Source organism: Fusarium sambucinum, chromosome II (assembly GCF_050947815.1).
Source record: "Fusarium sambucinum isolate potato_lamoka chromosome II, whole genome shotgun sequence".
In the NCBI taxonomy this organism is placed as follows: domain Eukaryota; kingdom Fungi; phylum Ascomycota; class Sordariomycetes; order Hypocreales; family Nectriaceae; genus Fusarium; species Fusarium sambucinum.
Genome location: NC_139293.1, coordinates 4,093,988 through 4,110,055, shown reverse-complemented (window position 1 = coordinate 4,110,055; position 16,068 = coordinate 4,093,988). Strand labels below are relative to the sequence as shown.

At 48.3% G+C, this 16,068-nt stretch overlaps 5 protein-coding genes across 5 annotated transcripts; all 5 read right to left on the bottom strand.

Moving 5' to 3' along the window:
* Positions 1-393: 393 nt before the first annotated feature.
* FSST1_008260 (class I SAM-dependent methyltransferase) lies at positions 394-1,378 on the bottom strand (the record flags this gene model as incomplete). The annotated part of the gene is made up of 4 exons (XM_083225126.1): positions 394-515; positions 565-870; positions 931-1,164; positions 1,210-1,378. The coding sequence occupies 4 exons, from the start codon at positions 1,376-1,378 to the stop codon at positions 394-396; spliced, it is 831 nt and encodes a 276-aa protein (XP_083084221.1).
* A 662-nt stretch (positions 1,379-2,040) lies between these two features.
* On the bottom strand, positions 2,041-4,029 carry FSST1_008259 (amino acid permease/ SLC12A domain-containing protein; the record flags this gene model as incomplete). The annotated part of the gene is made up of 5 exons (XM_083225125.1): positions 2,041-2,975; positions 3,030-3,258; positions 3,311-3,464; positions 3,516-3,677; positions 3,794-4,029. 5 exons carry the CDS (start codon positions 4,027-4,029, stop codon positions 2,041-2,043), a joined length of 1,716 nt encoding a protein of 571 aa, XP_083084220.1.
* A 1,680-nt stretch (positions 4,030-5,709) lies between these two features.
* On the bottom strand, positions 5,710-6,771 carry FSST1_008258 (zinc-binding alcohol dehydrogenase family protein; the record flags this gene model as incomplete). The annotated part of the gene is made up of 1 exon (XM_083225124.1): positions 5,710-6,771. One exon carries the CDS (start codon positions 6,769-6,771, stop codon positions 5,710-5,712), a length of 1,062 nt encoding a protein of 353 aa, XP_083084219.1.
* A 527-nt stretch (positions 6,772-7,298) lies between these two features.
* Positions 7,299-9,800, bottom strand: FSST1_008257 (uncharacterized protein; the record flags this gene model as incomplete). The annotated part of the gene is made up of 1 exon (XM_083225123.1): positions 7,299-9,800. The coding sequence occupies one exon, from the start codon at positions 9,798-9,800 to the stop codon at positions 7,299-7,301; it is 2,502 nt and encodes an 833-aa protein (XP_083084218.1).
* Positions 9,801-12,548: 2,748 nt separating this feature from the next.
* FSST1_008256 (uncharacterized protein) lies at positions 12,549-15,093 on the bottom strand (the record flags this gene model as incomplete). The annotated part of the gene is made up of 6 exons (XM_083225122.1): positions 12,549-13,094; positions 13,150-14,054; positions 14,111-14,589; positions 14,697-14,752; positions 14,813-14,924; positions 14,987-15,093. The coding sequence occupies 6 exons, from the start codon at positions 15,091-15,093 to the stop codon at positions 12,549-12,551; spliced, it is 2,205 nt and encodes a 734-aa protein (XP_083084217.1).
* Positions 15,094-16,068: the final 975 nt, after the last annotated feature.

The following is a 16,068-nucleotide window of genomic DNA, read 5'->3' as shown; positions in this document are numbered from 1 at the left end:
AAAAAAAATGGTTCGCTTACTGGTCCCTGGCTGTTTTTAGCCGTCGGCATTTCGGGCCGCTGGGGTGTTCCCCATGTTGTTTGCGGGGATCGCAGGGCGACTCTCAACCTGACAAGCTTGGCATTCATGATCATTGAAACGATTCGAGCTTGAGCTTATTCTTGCGGATACTCCGCCTCGCTTGAGTGACATCGTGAAATCTGACAAAGCAACAAGGTTCACAGATCTGGAGCGTAACCTAAGTCATACCTCCATTAACACCGCATAGACGTTGCAAAACCGTCGTCTTTGTATTAAAACCCGGTTTATTCTATAGAGTCCTAAAATATAATGTTCGAAAACACCAGTATCTTCAACATATAGAGCATTGCGAAAATCACCAACCACCCATGGCTATGCCGGCTTCTGTCCAGTAATAACCTTGGTGAAGAAAACTGCTCCTTGCTCCCTTACTTCCTTCTCAAACCTGTCCGCTAAACCATCGAACACGGATTCAGGAACATCAGCACCCAAGCCTAATCATGTTAGAATTATAGAAATTCAAGAAGAAAAAAAACATCTTACCTTTTGCACCCTGTATCAAACTAGGTATAGTAAGAAGAAAAGGCTGGAGTGACATCTCGGCAGCCTCCTCGTCGCCCAGTAGCTTACCCATTGGCAGCTCAACAGTTTCTTCAGTGACGTGGTTGAGTCCTGCGTTCTTAAAGGCCTCCGGAAGTTTGTGAGAAAGATCGGATATCATTCCCATAGCTTTGAACACGCCCGAGAATAGAGCGCAGACTTCCTTCAGGGCTGGGCCAATGTTTGGCTTATCTTGCAAATCAAAGTCCATCTCATGAACTTGTAGCCATCCTCCTGGTGCAAGTGTGGCTTTGAATATCACTGTCAGTCATATTCCAAAGCTCCCCGGGAGAATTATGGAGGACTTACAGGCGAGATGCTCTACTGCCTTCTGATATCCAACCTTGGCAGCACCAGGAATGACAAACCTGACATGTGTCACATCGAAAGCTTCAGTGAGCTCTTGGCGTGGCGGTTCGCAAAGATCATAAGTTTCGTATCTTAATCCCTCTTCAGAAGGTGGAAGAAATGCTTCAACGACATCCACCCCAACCAACCGGGCAGATGGAGATACTTGCTTCTTCAAGTCACGGAGTAAAGTTCCTGAAGTATTAGTTAGGCACAGATAAAAAGGCATTCATGTCTCACCATCAGCACACCCGACGTCAAGAACTCTGAGTCCTTCTTGGTCCAATGGCAAAGGTACGAAGATAATCTTGTTGCCAATGCATCTTTGAACCCAAGCATATTGCTTCTGGAGTCGCTCTACCTCGCTTTTAATCTCCCAAGGATATTCGAAATCACTTGTGGAGGACATTGTGAAAACAAGCGAAGGATGTTTGTGATCGAGGACAGATGAGGTGTGAAGGTAACGACGACATTTAAGCGGTTTAGCTATCTTATATGGGAAAGCGGTACATACACCACGATAGATTATCGTGTTCAGACCGATAAAGTGCCCACTGATGTAAGATGAGTTATGTATCCGGTGTTGAGAAATGTGCCCGATTACTCTAATAAAAGTCTCCGTTGGATATTGGATGTAGAGAACCCTGTTTAGTGCTTATCACTCAGCTTACTGTGGATGTTTTAATATTTTCTATCTTGTCTTTTGCTTATTTCTACCCTGTTTGAGCCCATTGATATCAACGGCCAGGTCCCTGGTTGTAGGCGAGCTCCGTACCCAAGCTAGGCTTTCATATGCTGTTTCGTGTACAACACAAGCTCCGTGCTTGGTGCCCGGAAAGAATACTATTCTTATCAGCCAATGCTGCTTTATGGCATAGTAGCTAGTCGCAGTTTTAGTAACAATTGTAATTGTAATATCCAATGGTATTTGATCGAACAGTAGTAGCCTAGCTCGTTCTGAGTGGATTAGAAACACCGCGACATTCCCATACAGAAAAAGACTCAGGGCTGTATCATATGATAAACAATATGAACTGTATTATATATATAGCCAGCTAGCATACATGCTACTTAGAACAGGTGATGCCACACACGCTTCCACGCGGGGCCATTAGCAAGCTTCTCACGGTAAGCATTAATAGTGTCCCAATCATGCTCTCGGCGACCAGTGTCGAGGTCAATCTCGCTGATCTTCCTCCAGCCCTCCCGCTTCCAGACATATCCGATTACATAGAATAGGATCACCACAGGCATAGCCAGGTAGGACTGGAAGAATCCCTCTGCAGTCCCAAGAGATCCGTCAATGTTGGTCATGGCGGTATAGAATTGGGCGATGAGGACGATAACAATGATGATGAGACCAATCCATGATCCCCAGACGCCAAAGACATGCTGGAAGGGAATTTCGTCGAGGGTGTGACCATGGTATTTCCAGGCGGATCGGAAGCGAATATGGCACAGGCAGATGGATCCCCAGGTAAACAAAGCAGCCAAACCCGAAAGGGCCTGTAGCCAGATGAAAACAGTAGTGCCTTCTCCGTTGACACTGATATAACCGAGGGCACCAATTGCGATGATAGACACAACAGCGGGAAGAGGTCGTCCGGACTTGTCGATGAAAGAGAAGATCTTGGGTGCGTAACCCTGTTGCGACAAAGCTACCAAAGTTCGGCTACCACCGTACACACAGGAAACGCCGATAGATAGGACGGAAACTAGAATAATGACGTTCATGAAGGAGTCGTATCCCTTGAGTCCAGCGTTGGATGCCGCGATGACGAAAGGAGAGGCACTAGGATTGTTGTTCCCAGCGTTAAGAAGTCTCTCATCGGTTGAAGACACGAGGAAGCCGACGAGCAGAAGGCCAACGACATAGAAGAGGGTAATTCGCCAAAAGACTTGCTTAATAGCACCTGGCAGGGCCTTGGCTGGGTTCTTGGCTTCAGCCGCAGCGAGACCCACGAGTTCTGTTCCACTGAAGGAGAAAGCTGCAGTAACGAAAACACCTAGTCAATGTTAGAAATCAATGGCAAAACGAGATTTTTATACAAAAAGCTTACCGCAGAATCCTCTAAAGCCATGTTGGAAAGCACCTGGGTTATGCCAAAGGCGTGCACCCCAGTATTCATCGTAGATGCCGTTGGATGGACCTCCACCACAGACGAGAACAACGGCGACGATCATGAATATGACTGTAGCGGAGAGTTTGAGGAGAGCGGCCCAAAATTCTTCCTCTGCATATCCGAGAGTTCCAAAAATGTTGACGATAATGATGACAGCAAGGAAAACCTGTATTTTGTGAGTAGCTACTTCAGCATCAACACGCTTGATGTTGACTTACGCTAACCCAGATGGCGACGCTGGTATCTGGCGCCCAATACTGGATGACGGTACCGCAAACTGTCAGTTCGAGCGGAAGAACAAAAGCCCATTGCATGACATAATTCCAACCCATGGCAAAACCCCAAGAAGGATCCACGAATCGGTTAGCATAGCTAATGAGGCGGTTAGTATTGTCAATGAGAAAGATTATGAGTGTTACTAACGTATAGAAACCACCAGAGACGGGGTACATGACGGCGAGTTCTCCAAGCGCGTAGACGACATTGAAGATCATGACACCCATGATCAGAAAGCCAATGGTCAACGATCCAGGGCCTCCAGTCTGAAGCGCACCACCACTACCAACGAAGAAGCCGGCACCAATACTACGAGCTTGTCAGCAAATCACATCTTCATTAGTGCGTCACTATAATTGTGTGGCAGGCGGTAATAAGCCGGCGTTGCACAATGACGACAGAAAGTAAGAGGGAAATGAACTAACCTGCCACCAATAGCAATCATATTCAGATGACGAGGCTTCATGTCCCGCGAAAGCTCAACGGTGCCCTTGCCGTAATCATCATGAGCCTTGAAGGACTCGAGAGTAAGACCATTGCGCAAAGCCCATGATTGCTTTGGCGTTTGAATAGGCTCTGTGGTGCCCTGCTTCTCGTCATATCGTGGTGAGCCATCGTGGGCATCAAAAGCCTCTGATTTTGGGTTAATTTCGGAAGCCATGGTGAGGAGAAGTGACCTTCAGACAGGAGATTATATAAGTTTGTCTGAATATCCAGTCCAGAGGTGGTGAAATGAGAGAAAATGAGCAACGCGGATCACACGGCAGGTATATATATGGATTATGGATACAAGACTAATTACTGGTCTCAAAATGGAAAGTGACCAACGGGAAATGCTTACGGGATGATCTAAATGCAATGCGGAAGGTGGATGAAGGAAAGGGGATGCTGGAGATACGTAACATGAGGGATTGTTTTGGTGATGGTTTCGGACCACCTCTAATCTCACGGATAACGCGGCACTTTTCCCTTCAGCTGGGGCAAATTCGGGGCACCAAAAAAAGGAGCTGTCAGCCCGCTGGTTTGTTTGGCCCGCATACTTTATCAACGTCGAATGCAAGCTGAACCAATAGCTGAAGGACATCCAGGTTAGTCTGTAGTTTGTTTCTTGACATTTAATCGGCTCCGAAGACACCCATTTGACTTGACTCTGTCTATGGTTAAAGTGCAGTAGAGAAGAATTACATTGGAACATTTACTTTACCTCTCTGATGAAAACAACGTGCAGTACATAAGCATAACAGAGTGATGCATTTGAAGTCGCCCGTAATCTGGGGTAAAGTGGCATCTTTTGAGCAATCTATTTGTCATAGATTCAAGTTACCCCAGAATATCCTTGAACTTGGTTTCTTGATTTAATGGCGTATCGGTTGGATCATTGGGTGCTCCCCTCGTCGCGGAGCCGAGCTAGCCGGTCCGTCTTATCAAACCCGCCGATCACGCTGCTAACAGCATGTAAAATGACCGAAATGATGAGTGTGATTGGATGCAGCGGAAGGATCTTTTATCTTGGATGCTCTGATACGGGAAGGGATCAGTTACGAAGTGGTACAGGAAGAGTGCAGTAGGACCGATGGCCTTTTTTTTTGTGGGAGGAATGCAATCATGAATAGAGTTTGATCTGGTATCAAGAAGCGAGTCAGTGCGTATCTTGTTGACAAGGTAAATATTCCTTGTCTTGGTGAAAGGAAGTTGAGTATGGTAGTTGTTAAATATCTCCAAAAATTAATTAGAGCCGCAATTTGATCTCTTGGCAACGTTGACAGCTTGGCACGGGAATTATCATCTTGGCATTGAGACGGGGGAATAAATGACGTACATTGACTCTGACTACGAGACGCGTATCACCTTTGTATCAATTAGGAAGCTGTTAAAGGCCAACGTGTCAGCATTGTCCAAGCCTCTGGACTACCCTAAATCAGTCGAGTTTCACTACAACCTCCACTGTTCTCTACTGTCAGTGTCAGGCCATTGCTTTCATCGTGCAACCTCTAACGAGACATTTGAACGGTAAAATGACGCAAACAAACGCTGTTGATGTCCCGGGCTTGCATTAGTCGACAACACTCCTAACTGTCGCGTGCAGACATGTAAGCGAGACATGACGTAGGCTATTTTCCGAATCCACCAAGATGCATTACTAACAAATTGAGCTTTATCGTCTGGTGATATAGGCCTTATCTGTTATGACACTATTGAAGCTTGCTCAGTTTCCGTCATCGCGGAATCAATATCATGACTTAACCGTCACTCATTCCATCGCCGATTCATGTCAACAATTTTAGCTTAAATTAATGCTTAACTTGAGCTACCAAGGATCATGCCAATCATTCCAGGTGCCTCAATTTCCTCCAACCACACTCAGAACTGCCTTTTCCGCAGATAACTTCCCCTCTTTGCTTAGTCTAAACGCTTCAATGACATTGTCCAAACTTCCTACCTCTCTAACAGGGTTCGGCTGCAAGTCTTTTGTCTTTAACATATGGGTAACCAGCTGTAAATAATTTTCCCAAGCATGTTTGTCGCCTGGTGTCGCGGCCCCTGCGTTATCAAACATGGCGTAGTCCTCGCCGAGTGCCCTCCCAAAAACAGTAAAAGCTATTATGGATTCCGCTTTGACATATGGGTTGATAGATTCAATGGTAGACCTATTGACAGGAGATAAAGCTACCAGATGAGCTCCATCGCTTCTCCTGAGAGCATTGGCCATCTTCACTGATGAGATTCCGTCTGCGATAGTGTCGAAAGCGTATTTCAATTTGCCATTGGTGATATCTTTGACGCTGTCGACCCAATCTTCATCATGGTAGTCGAAAGTGATATCCGCTCCAAGTCTCTTAAGAAGGTCATGGTTCTTGGTTGACGCGATTGCGATTACCCGAAGACCGCTGAGTCTCCCAAGCTGGACAGCATATAATCCAACGCTTGTCGAAGCTCCATATACAAGGAAGTCAAACTGGCTTTCGTTGGGCCAATATGGCTCTGGAAGCTCCATACGTTGAAACATTGCCTGCGTGGCAGTTGCAAAGGCAAGCGAGATAGCCGCTCCCTGCTGAAAGGTAACATTGTCTGGTATCGTAAAGACAAGAGTTGGTTCAATGCTGATAAACTCGGCAAAAGCACCAATACCTTTGTAAGTTGCACCATGAACCCAACCACCCACTCGTTGACCTTTCTGCCATTTTGAACCGTTCGGTTCTTCGACGATCCCGGCGAAGTCGCAGCCAACGATCAGACCGGGTGCTGCAGGGCCATCTAGAACGTCACCTTCGACAAGTTTCCAGTCTCCGGGATTCAGGGCGACATGATGTACCTTGATAAGGATGTCGCCACTGCTTGGGGATGGACGAGGCACGTTTTGGATTGAACCGCTCCCTTTCCCGTCAGTCACGAAAGCTCGCATGGTGATTTCTTGGCTGTGTCTTCTAAGCAGGTGCAGATATTTGTCTTCTCGATAGTCCTGATATTACTGAATGTTAAAATGCATGCATGGGGGTCAGTTGTTAACACAACCGCGTCTTATAAGTCATCCCTCAGGGATAACGTTATGGGTTCTCGGAGGTGACAAATTAATTGTTTCAATCGCTGTTTCGGCCTATCACATATGCGTCAAAAAGGAGTTGAAGATGTCAGCAAGGATTGACATCCTTGTATACTTGGAAGATTAAAGCCGCATCTTGATACATGTCAGCATTATGGATGTAACTTATTCAGTGGGGGATACAGAGATGTTGTGAAATATGGTTCGTTAACATCTATTAAACATCATCGCTCATTATGCAAAGTGAGCTGTCTGTCTAGGCAAGACTTTTCCCAACTCAATGACAACTTGTTTGTGCCACAGGAAATCCCAGCATCACCAAAATCCTTCCCAGTCGCAGATAAAAACATTCCCAGACATAAAAAAGGAAAATCGTAAAGTATCATAATCTACAGACGAGCAGAGAAGCTGGCCTGGGTGTTCTGTCCATAGGCGCTCTTCTCGGGTTGGTAGAAGGGAAGGGATGTGACAGTTGCCTTGATGCGCTTGCCAAAGTACTCGATCTCAACCTTATCGCCCTCGAGGACCTCCTTGGGAAGATACGCGTAGGCGATGGGCTTGCGGATGCTGTAGCCGAATGCTGCGCTGGTCACGTAACCGACTGCACGGCCCTTGACGAATACAGGCTCCTTGCCGAGAATGACTGACTTGCCATCGTCGATGGTGAGACCACGGATGCGTCGGGACACCTTCTCACTGGATCGGCCCTTCAGAGCGTTGTAGCCAACATAGCCATCCTTTCCGGGATGAAGAGCAAACTCCAGACCAGCCTCGTAGGGGTCGTACTCCTGGGTCATGTCAGAACCCCATGACCGGAAGCCCTTTTCGATGCGAAGAGCATTGAAAGCACTTCGACCAGCAGCAATCACTCCGTAGGGGAGACCGCCCTGCCACAAGGCATCCCAGAGTCGGAGACCGTTGTCAGCAGTGGTGTAGACTTCGAAACCCTCCTCGCCAATGTATGAGAAGCGAGTGGCGATGGCGGGGATACCAGCGATCTCAACCTTCTTGGTAGTGAGGTAAGGGAAAGCTCGGTCGGAGAAGTTGTCCTTGCTGACAAGCTTCATGAGGTCATTAGCCAAGGGACCCCAGACACCAACGCTGGCGAGGCCACCAGTGATGTCGCGGACGTGTACGGCTCTGTGAGGGCTGGCCTTGGTCTGAGCCTTGGCTTCACGAGTGAAGTAGTGGAGGTCAACAGGGCCGTTGACACCAAGGTGGAAAAGGTCCTCACCCAGTCTGGCAACGAAGATGTCACTCCTGATACCACCGTGGTTGTCAAGGAGAAGTGTGAATGTCACCTTACCAACCTCGCCGGCAACATTGCCAGTTGTCAAGCGCTGCAACAATTCAGCAGCACCAGGACCAGCAATCTCAAGTCGTCGGATGGGAGTCTGATCGTACAGGGCGACACCAGTTCGTGTCTTCCAAGCCTCGACAGCAGTCACAGGCGAATAAAATTGAGATGACCAAGCATCTCGCTCAACAGGCTTCCAAGCCTCGGGCAAGTCCTTGAGGAGCTTCTCGTTGGACTCAAAGTAGTGAGGGCGCTCCCAGCCGCCAGCCTCGAGGAAATAGGCACCAAGCTGCTGATGACGCTGGTGGAAGGGACTGACACGGAGGTTTCGGGGGGACTCCTTGGGTTGAAGAGGGTGGAGAATATCGTAGACCTCGACGAACTGCTGGGAACCGGTCTCGACCACGTAGGCGGGAGACAGCTGAACTTGCTCAAATCGAGACAGCTCACACTCTGAAAGATCAATCTCGGCTCGGCCAGTAGTAAGAAGTTCGGCCATGGCGCGTCCAACACCAGCGGACTGTGTCACCCAGACGGCCTCAGCGACGTAGAAGTTATCGAAGTTGGGGGCCTGACCAACGAGAGGGCCACCATCGGGAGTGAAAGACATGATTCCGTTGAACCCGTGGTCAACCTTTGTCTCGCGGAGGGCAGGAAGAATCTCCTGTGATAGCTTCCAGCCAGGCTCGAAATCCTTGGGCGTAAACTTCAAGCTAGATGGCATGTTCTTGTAATCAACATCTTTGGGTGTCTCGCCCAGGGAGGCTGCAACGACTGGCATAGGACGGTGGCCGTAGTATCCAATACCGTAGTGGTCGCCGTGCTCGCGGTAGTAAAGATCCTGATCTTGATGTCGAAGAATAGGGAGTTGAGCACCGTTGGGCTCCTCGTTCTTGCCCTTCTGGCTGGGAACTGAAGTTGTGTGGACATATTGATGGGCCATAGGAGTCAGAGGAATAGGGAGGCCAACCATGGCTCCAACCTCGACACCCCAGAGTCCAGCGCATGAGATGACGATATCGGCTTCAAATCTGCCAGTCTTTGTGTTGACGGAAGAAACATGACCGTCGTGGTGGTCGATAGATGTGACCAATGTTGACTCGTGGTACTTGACACCTGCTGCTCGTGTTCGCTCGATGAGCTTTGCTTGAGCATCACGAGCGAGAGCTAGACCGTCGGTAGGGATGTGAAGTCCACCAAGTACCTTGGACTTATCCAACAAGGGATAAATCTCAAGACATTTCTCAGGGCTGATGAGGTTGGCCTCGACGCCCCAAGAGTAAGCGTATCCCCTTTTTCTCTTAAGCTCCTCCAGTCGTGCAGGTGTAGTAGCAATCTCTAGACCTCCAACCTGGTTGAAGGAGCCTAGTGACATGAGTTTCTCGACTGTGTAAGTGGCCATCTTTGTGAGGGTCTTTGATGTGTTTGTCTGGAATACCAGACCTGGGGCGTGAGATGTTGAACCACCAGGCATGGCTAGAGGTCCTTGCTCGAGGACCGTGATGTCAGTCCATCCTCTTTGGACCAACTCATCAGCAACATTGACGCCGACGATTCCGGCGCCGATGATGAGAACGCGCGGTGAGGGTGCCATTTTTGTCTCTTCTCGTTTTTGTATTGAAGGAGATTAGAGTGGTATAGAGGCGAACAAGTGAAGAGAGAGATGAGAGATGAGAGATGGGTTTCAAACACAATGGCTTCTATTGGCAAAGGTTCTAGTCTCGTTATATCTTTTCCATGAACCGTCCACGACTCCGCACTCTTGCTCCTCCGCACCGTCCTCGCACCGCGATCATCAACTCAAACTATCTCCGTCCTATGTCATGGTTACGATAAGGCAACTAACATGAGAACCTCCGGTTGCGGAAGCGGTCACGTGATCGGTAGTTAGGAGATATAGCGCCGTGATGGGAGGGCGTGTAGATATCACCAAACCGGGCTCTTGCAGGTTGGGTAGGTAGGTATGTACGCTGTAATGCGGGGAGATAACGAACAGCAGATCAAAGGCGAAACTAAAAAGTCCAGAATGCTAAAGTTGGGTTATTATCGACCGGGCTTCAAGTGCCGACGACAAGTCGAGTTCCACACCAGGAGTCCGTGCCAAGATGATAGGACACGCGTGATAACGTAGCGAGTTACGACTACGCACGCGGCTTTGCAGTGAACAGACCCAATATCCGTGTGTGCAGGATGGGATAAACGAAACGGCCGCCATCGCAGGCAACAAAGCGCCCAATGCCTCTATCCTAATGCAGGACGCTCGGTTGGGGGATGTTACAGCTCATTGCAATGGCTGGGGACACGATGAATCAGCTGGACACGACAGTTGTCAGGGTCGACCATGCCACGGCTGGTATCTTTGAACCCTTGCAAGCCCCTTTAAACACCGTAAATTTCTAGTCATGGGACCTTTTGCGGCAGAGTCACATTTCACGATGCCCTCACTTAGACCTTTTTCGAGGTCTTTTTCTTCCCTTGTGGTTAGAGCCGAAACTCAGATCCCCTCCCTTGTAAGCTCTAGCCACCAATTTCATGGAAGGGTCTTGTGTTGACTACATGGTATTTGAGCAGTGATGATTGGATTGCGATTGACCGTTTGGTTCGCATGTTGTTTGCTGTCAATCAAATGCCCTGCACACGGACCTTTCATCCCCATTCGCTTTGAGGTCCTTGTCAAAGATTAGCCCAAACGAGGTGTGGCATCCAATTGATCTGTGTACGGGGAATTAACCGGCAATACACATAACACCATTCTTTTGCTTTAAAAGGTACAGAGACAGGTGATCTACCAAAAGTCAATCTGTGAATTTAGTTTAGAAGGTGGTTGAGAGGAGTTGGAGTCCTCGGACCTCGAGTTGCCGTACGACTCCAACCAAATGTCATCCGGCGGGAGAGACAAAGTTAAATTCCACCCGCAAAAGAAGCTGAACTGATCAATTGAGTCTATTTTTATGTCAAGAAGTGGAATGCTTTTGGGTTCGGCCGAGCCTGCAGTCGGTAGAGCCGAGCAACGTCTAGAACAGCGGACAGATGTGCGAATTGCTCAAAATGGCATCGTGAATGGCTTCACATGGATAGCTACTGTACCTACGCCATGTCGTGGCACCCTACTGTAATACAACGCATGCACTCTGTCTTGTCTTGGGTGTTTTTGATGTGGAGCGGTGAGGGTCAGGACCCAGGAACAGAAAAAGATGGGATGGCAGGGTCTTCCGGGGAGAACAAGGTGAACGACTCACGAGGATGCCAAGATAAGACAGTGTGAAGGAAGTGAAGAGAAAAAAGTCTAGACAGTCCAGCTGACCCGCCCCTTGTAAGCCAACCGCCTAATATTGCCAAGTCAATTTCTCAGCCTCTGGTCAACCCCCCCTCATTCTTACACTCTGTCTACCGGTCTTTAGAACTAGGGGTACCCCGTTTTCCCCGGAAAATCAGAATACACTTGACACATAGATTCTGAATAGCTTCGTGTTTACCCCAGATGGGGATTACGAACTGGTCTCCGCCTCCGCTTGGTCCGAGTTTGACATGACACATAGAAACCCAAACATGTCCAAGTGAAAGTTGGGGGAGGAGAATATTCTCCAGTCCAAGCGCCCACCAAGACCATTGAAACGCCTTCTGTAGGTAATACTGCAGTGTATCTAGAGTACAGTAGCTACAGACACGACTCGCCTGGGCTAGGGATGGACACATTGTGCATGTCTAGCGTCAATCTCCTCCATCTCCGGGAAAACTTTCTTGTCTCTTTGTTTCCCCGCACATGACAACTTTCCAATCCCACAGGGGATTCTTTACCCCAGAAAGCCTCTAAACTTACAGTACGCAACTAAAAACGCTTCACTTTTTCGCCAAGTCAAGACGAAGCAAGGCGACTCCTCCCCCAGTTTCGGATACCCCGGTCCTCCCCTCCCATCCCCTCCATATCGAGATGTTCATCGGGGAGCAAGGGCCAATTGCCCAAAAGTCTTTGTTGTCCGTTTTCCGTTTTCCGGGGGAGGGAACTATAGCTCCGCAATCATGACTCTCTTGGAGTTGATCCAAGACGCACCTCGTTGTCACGGTGGAGAGTTTTCGCCCTGCTTCTGTGCAACTTCCAGGAAAAGAAATGTGGATGTTTGGAGGGTCAGTAACCCATGACATGCATCCCGTCACTGAATAGGATATTGCAAGTCTCGTCATGCATGGAATAGCGGGAGAAGTATTGAGGAGGAATGAATCCCAGTTCTGTCCCTGGTCTTCTCTTCTTTTCCAAAACGCCTAGCACTAAGTAAAAACAATTCTCTAAGCCTGTACAGTATTATTCCGCTAATATCAATTACCCCATTCTTTGCTTTCCTTCCTAAAAGTGATTAAACATGATATTACTAAAATTTTCGCCTTCCCACCAAGCGGGCCCTCGGTTGCTCTCGCTCATGGGAGGTTGCGGGTCGTCGCAGCCCATGTCAGCGATGTTCACAAATTGTGAAGAGTCGGCGTAGAGCCAAGGTGTTGTGCACAGCGTTAGGCTGTCCTCGACGGGAACCTCATCGTAGACTGTGTCGCGCGCCGAGTCTGGGCCTTGCGACGAAGATAGAGGGGCCTTGTAGGACAGTGTAGGAGCCTCTTGACCACCATCAGCTGTGTTGATGGATATCTCCGGTGCGCTAGCGACAATAATCTCCAAGGTGACGTTCTCGTTGTCTCCCTCATGCATTGAGTTGGGCACCAGTGATTGGTTGAGGAGGCCAGCAGTGGGAAGCTCTTGAGAGTCTGCCACTGTGTTGAACTGGAGAATCTTCCACATGAGGGGAACGCTAAGGTAGATCTTGGAGGGCATCCAGTCGTCCACCTCCATGCTGTCAGATGTGCCAGCGGCAATACGCGTCATCTTGTCAAGGTTGCGATCCTGAGAATTGTTAGTCCAAGTTCGCAAAGTCAATTGAAGGATCAGAGATACATACCAATGCTCTACAGGCAGCCGAGGTAGGCAAAAAGTTCTTGAGGAACCGCCTACACTTGGCAAAGTCGGCATTGGACTTGTGCTTTAGCCTGGCCGCAGCCGCGCAACAGTAGTAGAGGTGCACCGTGGCCGCGATAGCAGCGACATGCCCGAAGAAAGGATCTGCAAGGGGCACTTGCTTGTCGACTACCATGTCGATCATCCGAACGATCCAAGTAGAGTGCAGCAGCGCGAGTTCGGAAGATCGTCTCCAAAAGGTGTTGGGGATGGCGAGGTTGGGGTTGTGCTGGGCTCCGACGATGTAGAGGAACGGATGGTTGAGGACGGTGGGAATGACGTGGTATGTGAATTGTTCCTTGAGCCATGGCGCCCAGTAATCGCGATGCATCTTCAAGTCTTCAACTTTCCGCTCGTAAAACTTGACAGTGTCATAGCGATGGCACATGGGTATCCTGTTCTCCGTCTCCATAAAGTCGGCAAGGACCTTGGCGTACATCGAGTCATGTCTCCAGGGCTCTTTGATGTTGTTGTGCGCGCAATCGGAAACATATTTTCTGACTTGACTCCAGACCCAACCAAGGTGAACACTGGTATTCCAGATGCCGGGTTCGTTCTGGTGGTGGCAGCCAAGGTCATCTCGAGGCAGAGTGGGAGCTCGGGGATCGTGCTCTGGTTGAGGACCTCTTGTTGTAGAGTAAGCAGGTCTCCAGATCTCTGTCGGGACGCTCAAAAGACCTTCTTGGCGACCATAGGATTGCTCAAGCATTTGTAGACTCCAAAACAGTCGCTTCTTGCGTTCTGTCATGGGATCTCCAACGGCGTAGAAGGACTCGACGTCCAACATTGCGGAACGACATAATTGATGGGCAAGACCGAGATGGAATTGACCCAGATGCACGTTTCCATCTACGAAGTGTTAGTTATTATGATAGAATAAAAATAAAAATAAAAATATGACGTACCAATAAATGACGAGTATGAAAGCAGACAAAGACTCTCAAGAGTGGCAAGATCTACGCTGCCATTTGCGATGCGCAGCATAATAAGACTCTTTGCATTGTTGGCGTACAACTTTGCCTGGTCGGCATTATCAGAAAAGCGCAAAGTCAGAGCAAGAATACTGCATGCAAGCTCATCATGCATCGAGGCAAAGTCGCTGACCTCGTCTCTCTCAAAGCACCATATTGGCTGTCGATGGCAGTACTCAAAGTAGAGTGCGACCCCAACTGCAATGTCAGAAACGCTGGGTCGCAGCGACGAGTTTTCGGATTCGGACTTGACCGAGGGATGACTCGTGGGATAACTTGGTTCGCGTGTGTTTTGAATACCAGAGTATGACTTTTCAGAAGTGTCTGTCGTTTCTTGAGGGGATTCGAGTTGTGATTGTTGACGTTGGCTCTGGTTCTGGTTCTGAATGTTTGGTTGTTGTTTTTGCGTAGTCCTGTAAATTACAGGGCGTTAGCCACTGAAGCAATGAAGCACTGAAGCATGGACCCTAAAAGCATCACAGATGGGGAAAAGAAAAGAGAGGGGAGAATAACAACATACAAATTACCGTTGAGTAAAAAGTCAAGCTTCTCTTCCAAATGCGCCAATCTCTCCTCCTAATAATTCATCGTTAAGATGCTTGCCATTTTGTTGTGTGCAAACCATGCACAACGTACCGAAGGACCGCTCTGAGAGGGCCTAATAGCTGGGGGATACGAGCAAGACTGTTTGAGACGAACACAGCTTGAGCATTGTGGTTTCTCGCCAGGGCAACGAGTCTTTTTGCGTCTGAGACGTGAAATGTGTTAGTATCCAAGACAATCATTTTGGATAAACAGCAATATTTTTACCTGCATGTCAAACAGGCGTGATGCGATCTTCTTCGGCCGCGAGTGCTGATAGTAGGGTTGTTGGTGGTAGTATTCTCCTCTGCTGGAGACATTGATGACCGCGACATGTTTTTGCAAGTATGATGAAAGAAGAGAGGAGTAAGATGAAGATGATCAATAACACAACACAGTCAAGCTAACAGAAAATAAAAAAAACCAAGAGGCGTTGGAATGATAAACTGGTAAACCTTGTTCAGGGGCCCGCTTCCACTAAATACTTTACTCTGTAGTGAACTTACAAACCCCGCACCATCTACTGGTTCTGAAATGATAACGCGGGGTTTTAGTTAGTAGGTACAGTGCATGGACTGGTTCAGGTCAGTTCGTCTGCTGCAGTTTTAGAGAGGTTTAACGCTGCAAACTAAGACATTTGGTGCTAATGTGCAGTGCCGTACTGTACTTGGGTACTACAGTACAAGGGTCAAGGGTGAGAGGTGAGAGGTGAGAAAGAGGCCAAAGGGGGCGTGGATAGTCGAGATGGTGTCCAATTAATCTGGTCCCGAATGAAACGAGGCCCACCAGAGAGAAGCCAGAAAGAAGTTGAAGTGCCTTTTCCATCCGTTCCGCACACGGCATCACATTGCATAGCATAACATTACTTTAGACGATAACTTTAGTTGCAGCTGCAGTATCTGAATGGGTGGAACGGCAACGCTGAAACGTCTCGTGAATGTTATCAGTTGACATGGAACGTTTTACTTCATGGCTACACTCTATTCATTGACTCATGACCGCAAAAATAAAAATAAAAATAAAAACTCTTTCCCTTCTCACCGTAGAATTACCTATCTATCAACACCTAACAATGGTAGTGTATCTGTATGTATCCATCTCCCAGTATCTCTCGCCCGCACCTTATCTGCCAACTATTGGATCACATTACATTCGCATTGACAATTATTTTATTCCCTCCCCCCTGTTGCGCCCACCCTTCCTTCTATCAAACCTTCCAGAAATAACTCTTGTCTCTTCACCGAGATCACACCTTCCAAGCCTTCTTCTTTAACTTTGCCCGCCGATCACCGGAGATCCCATCGGGTAGA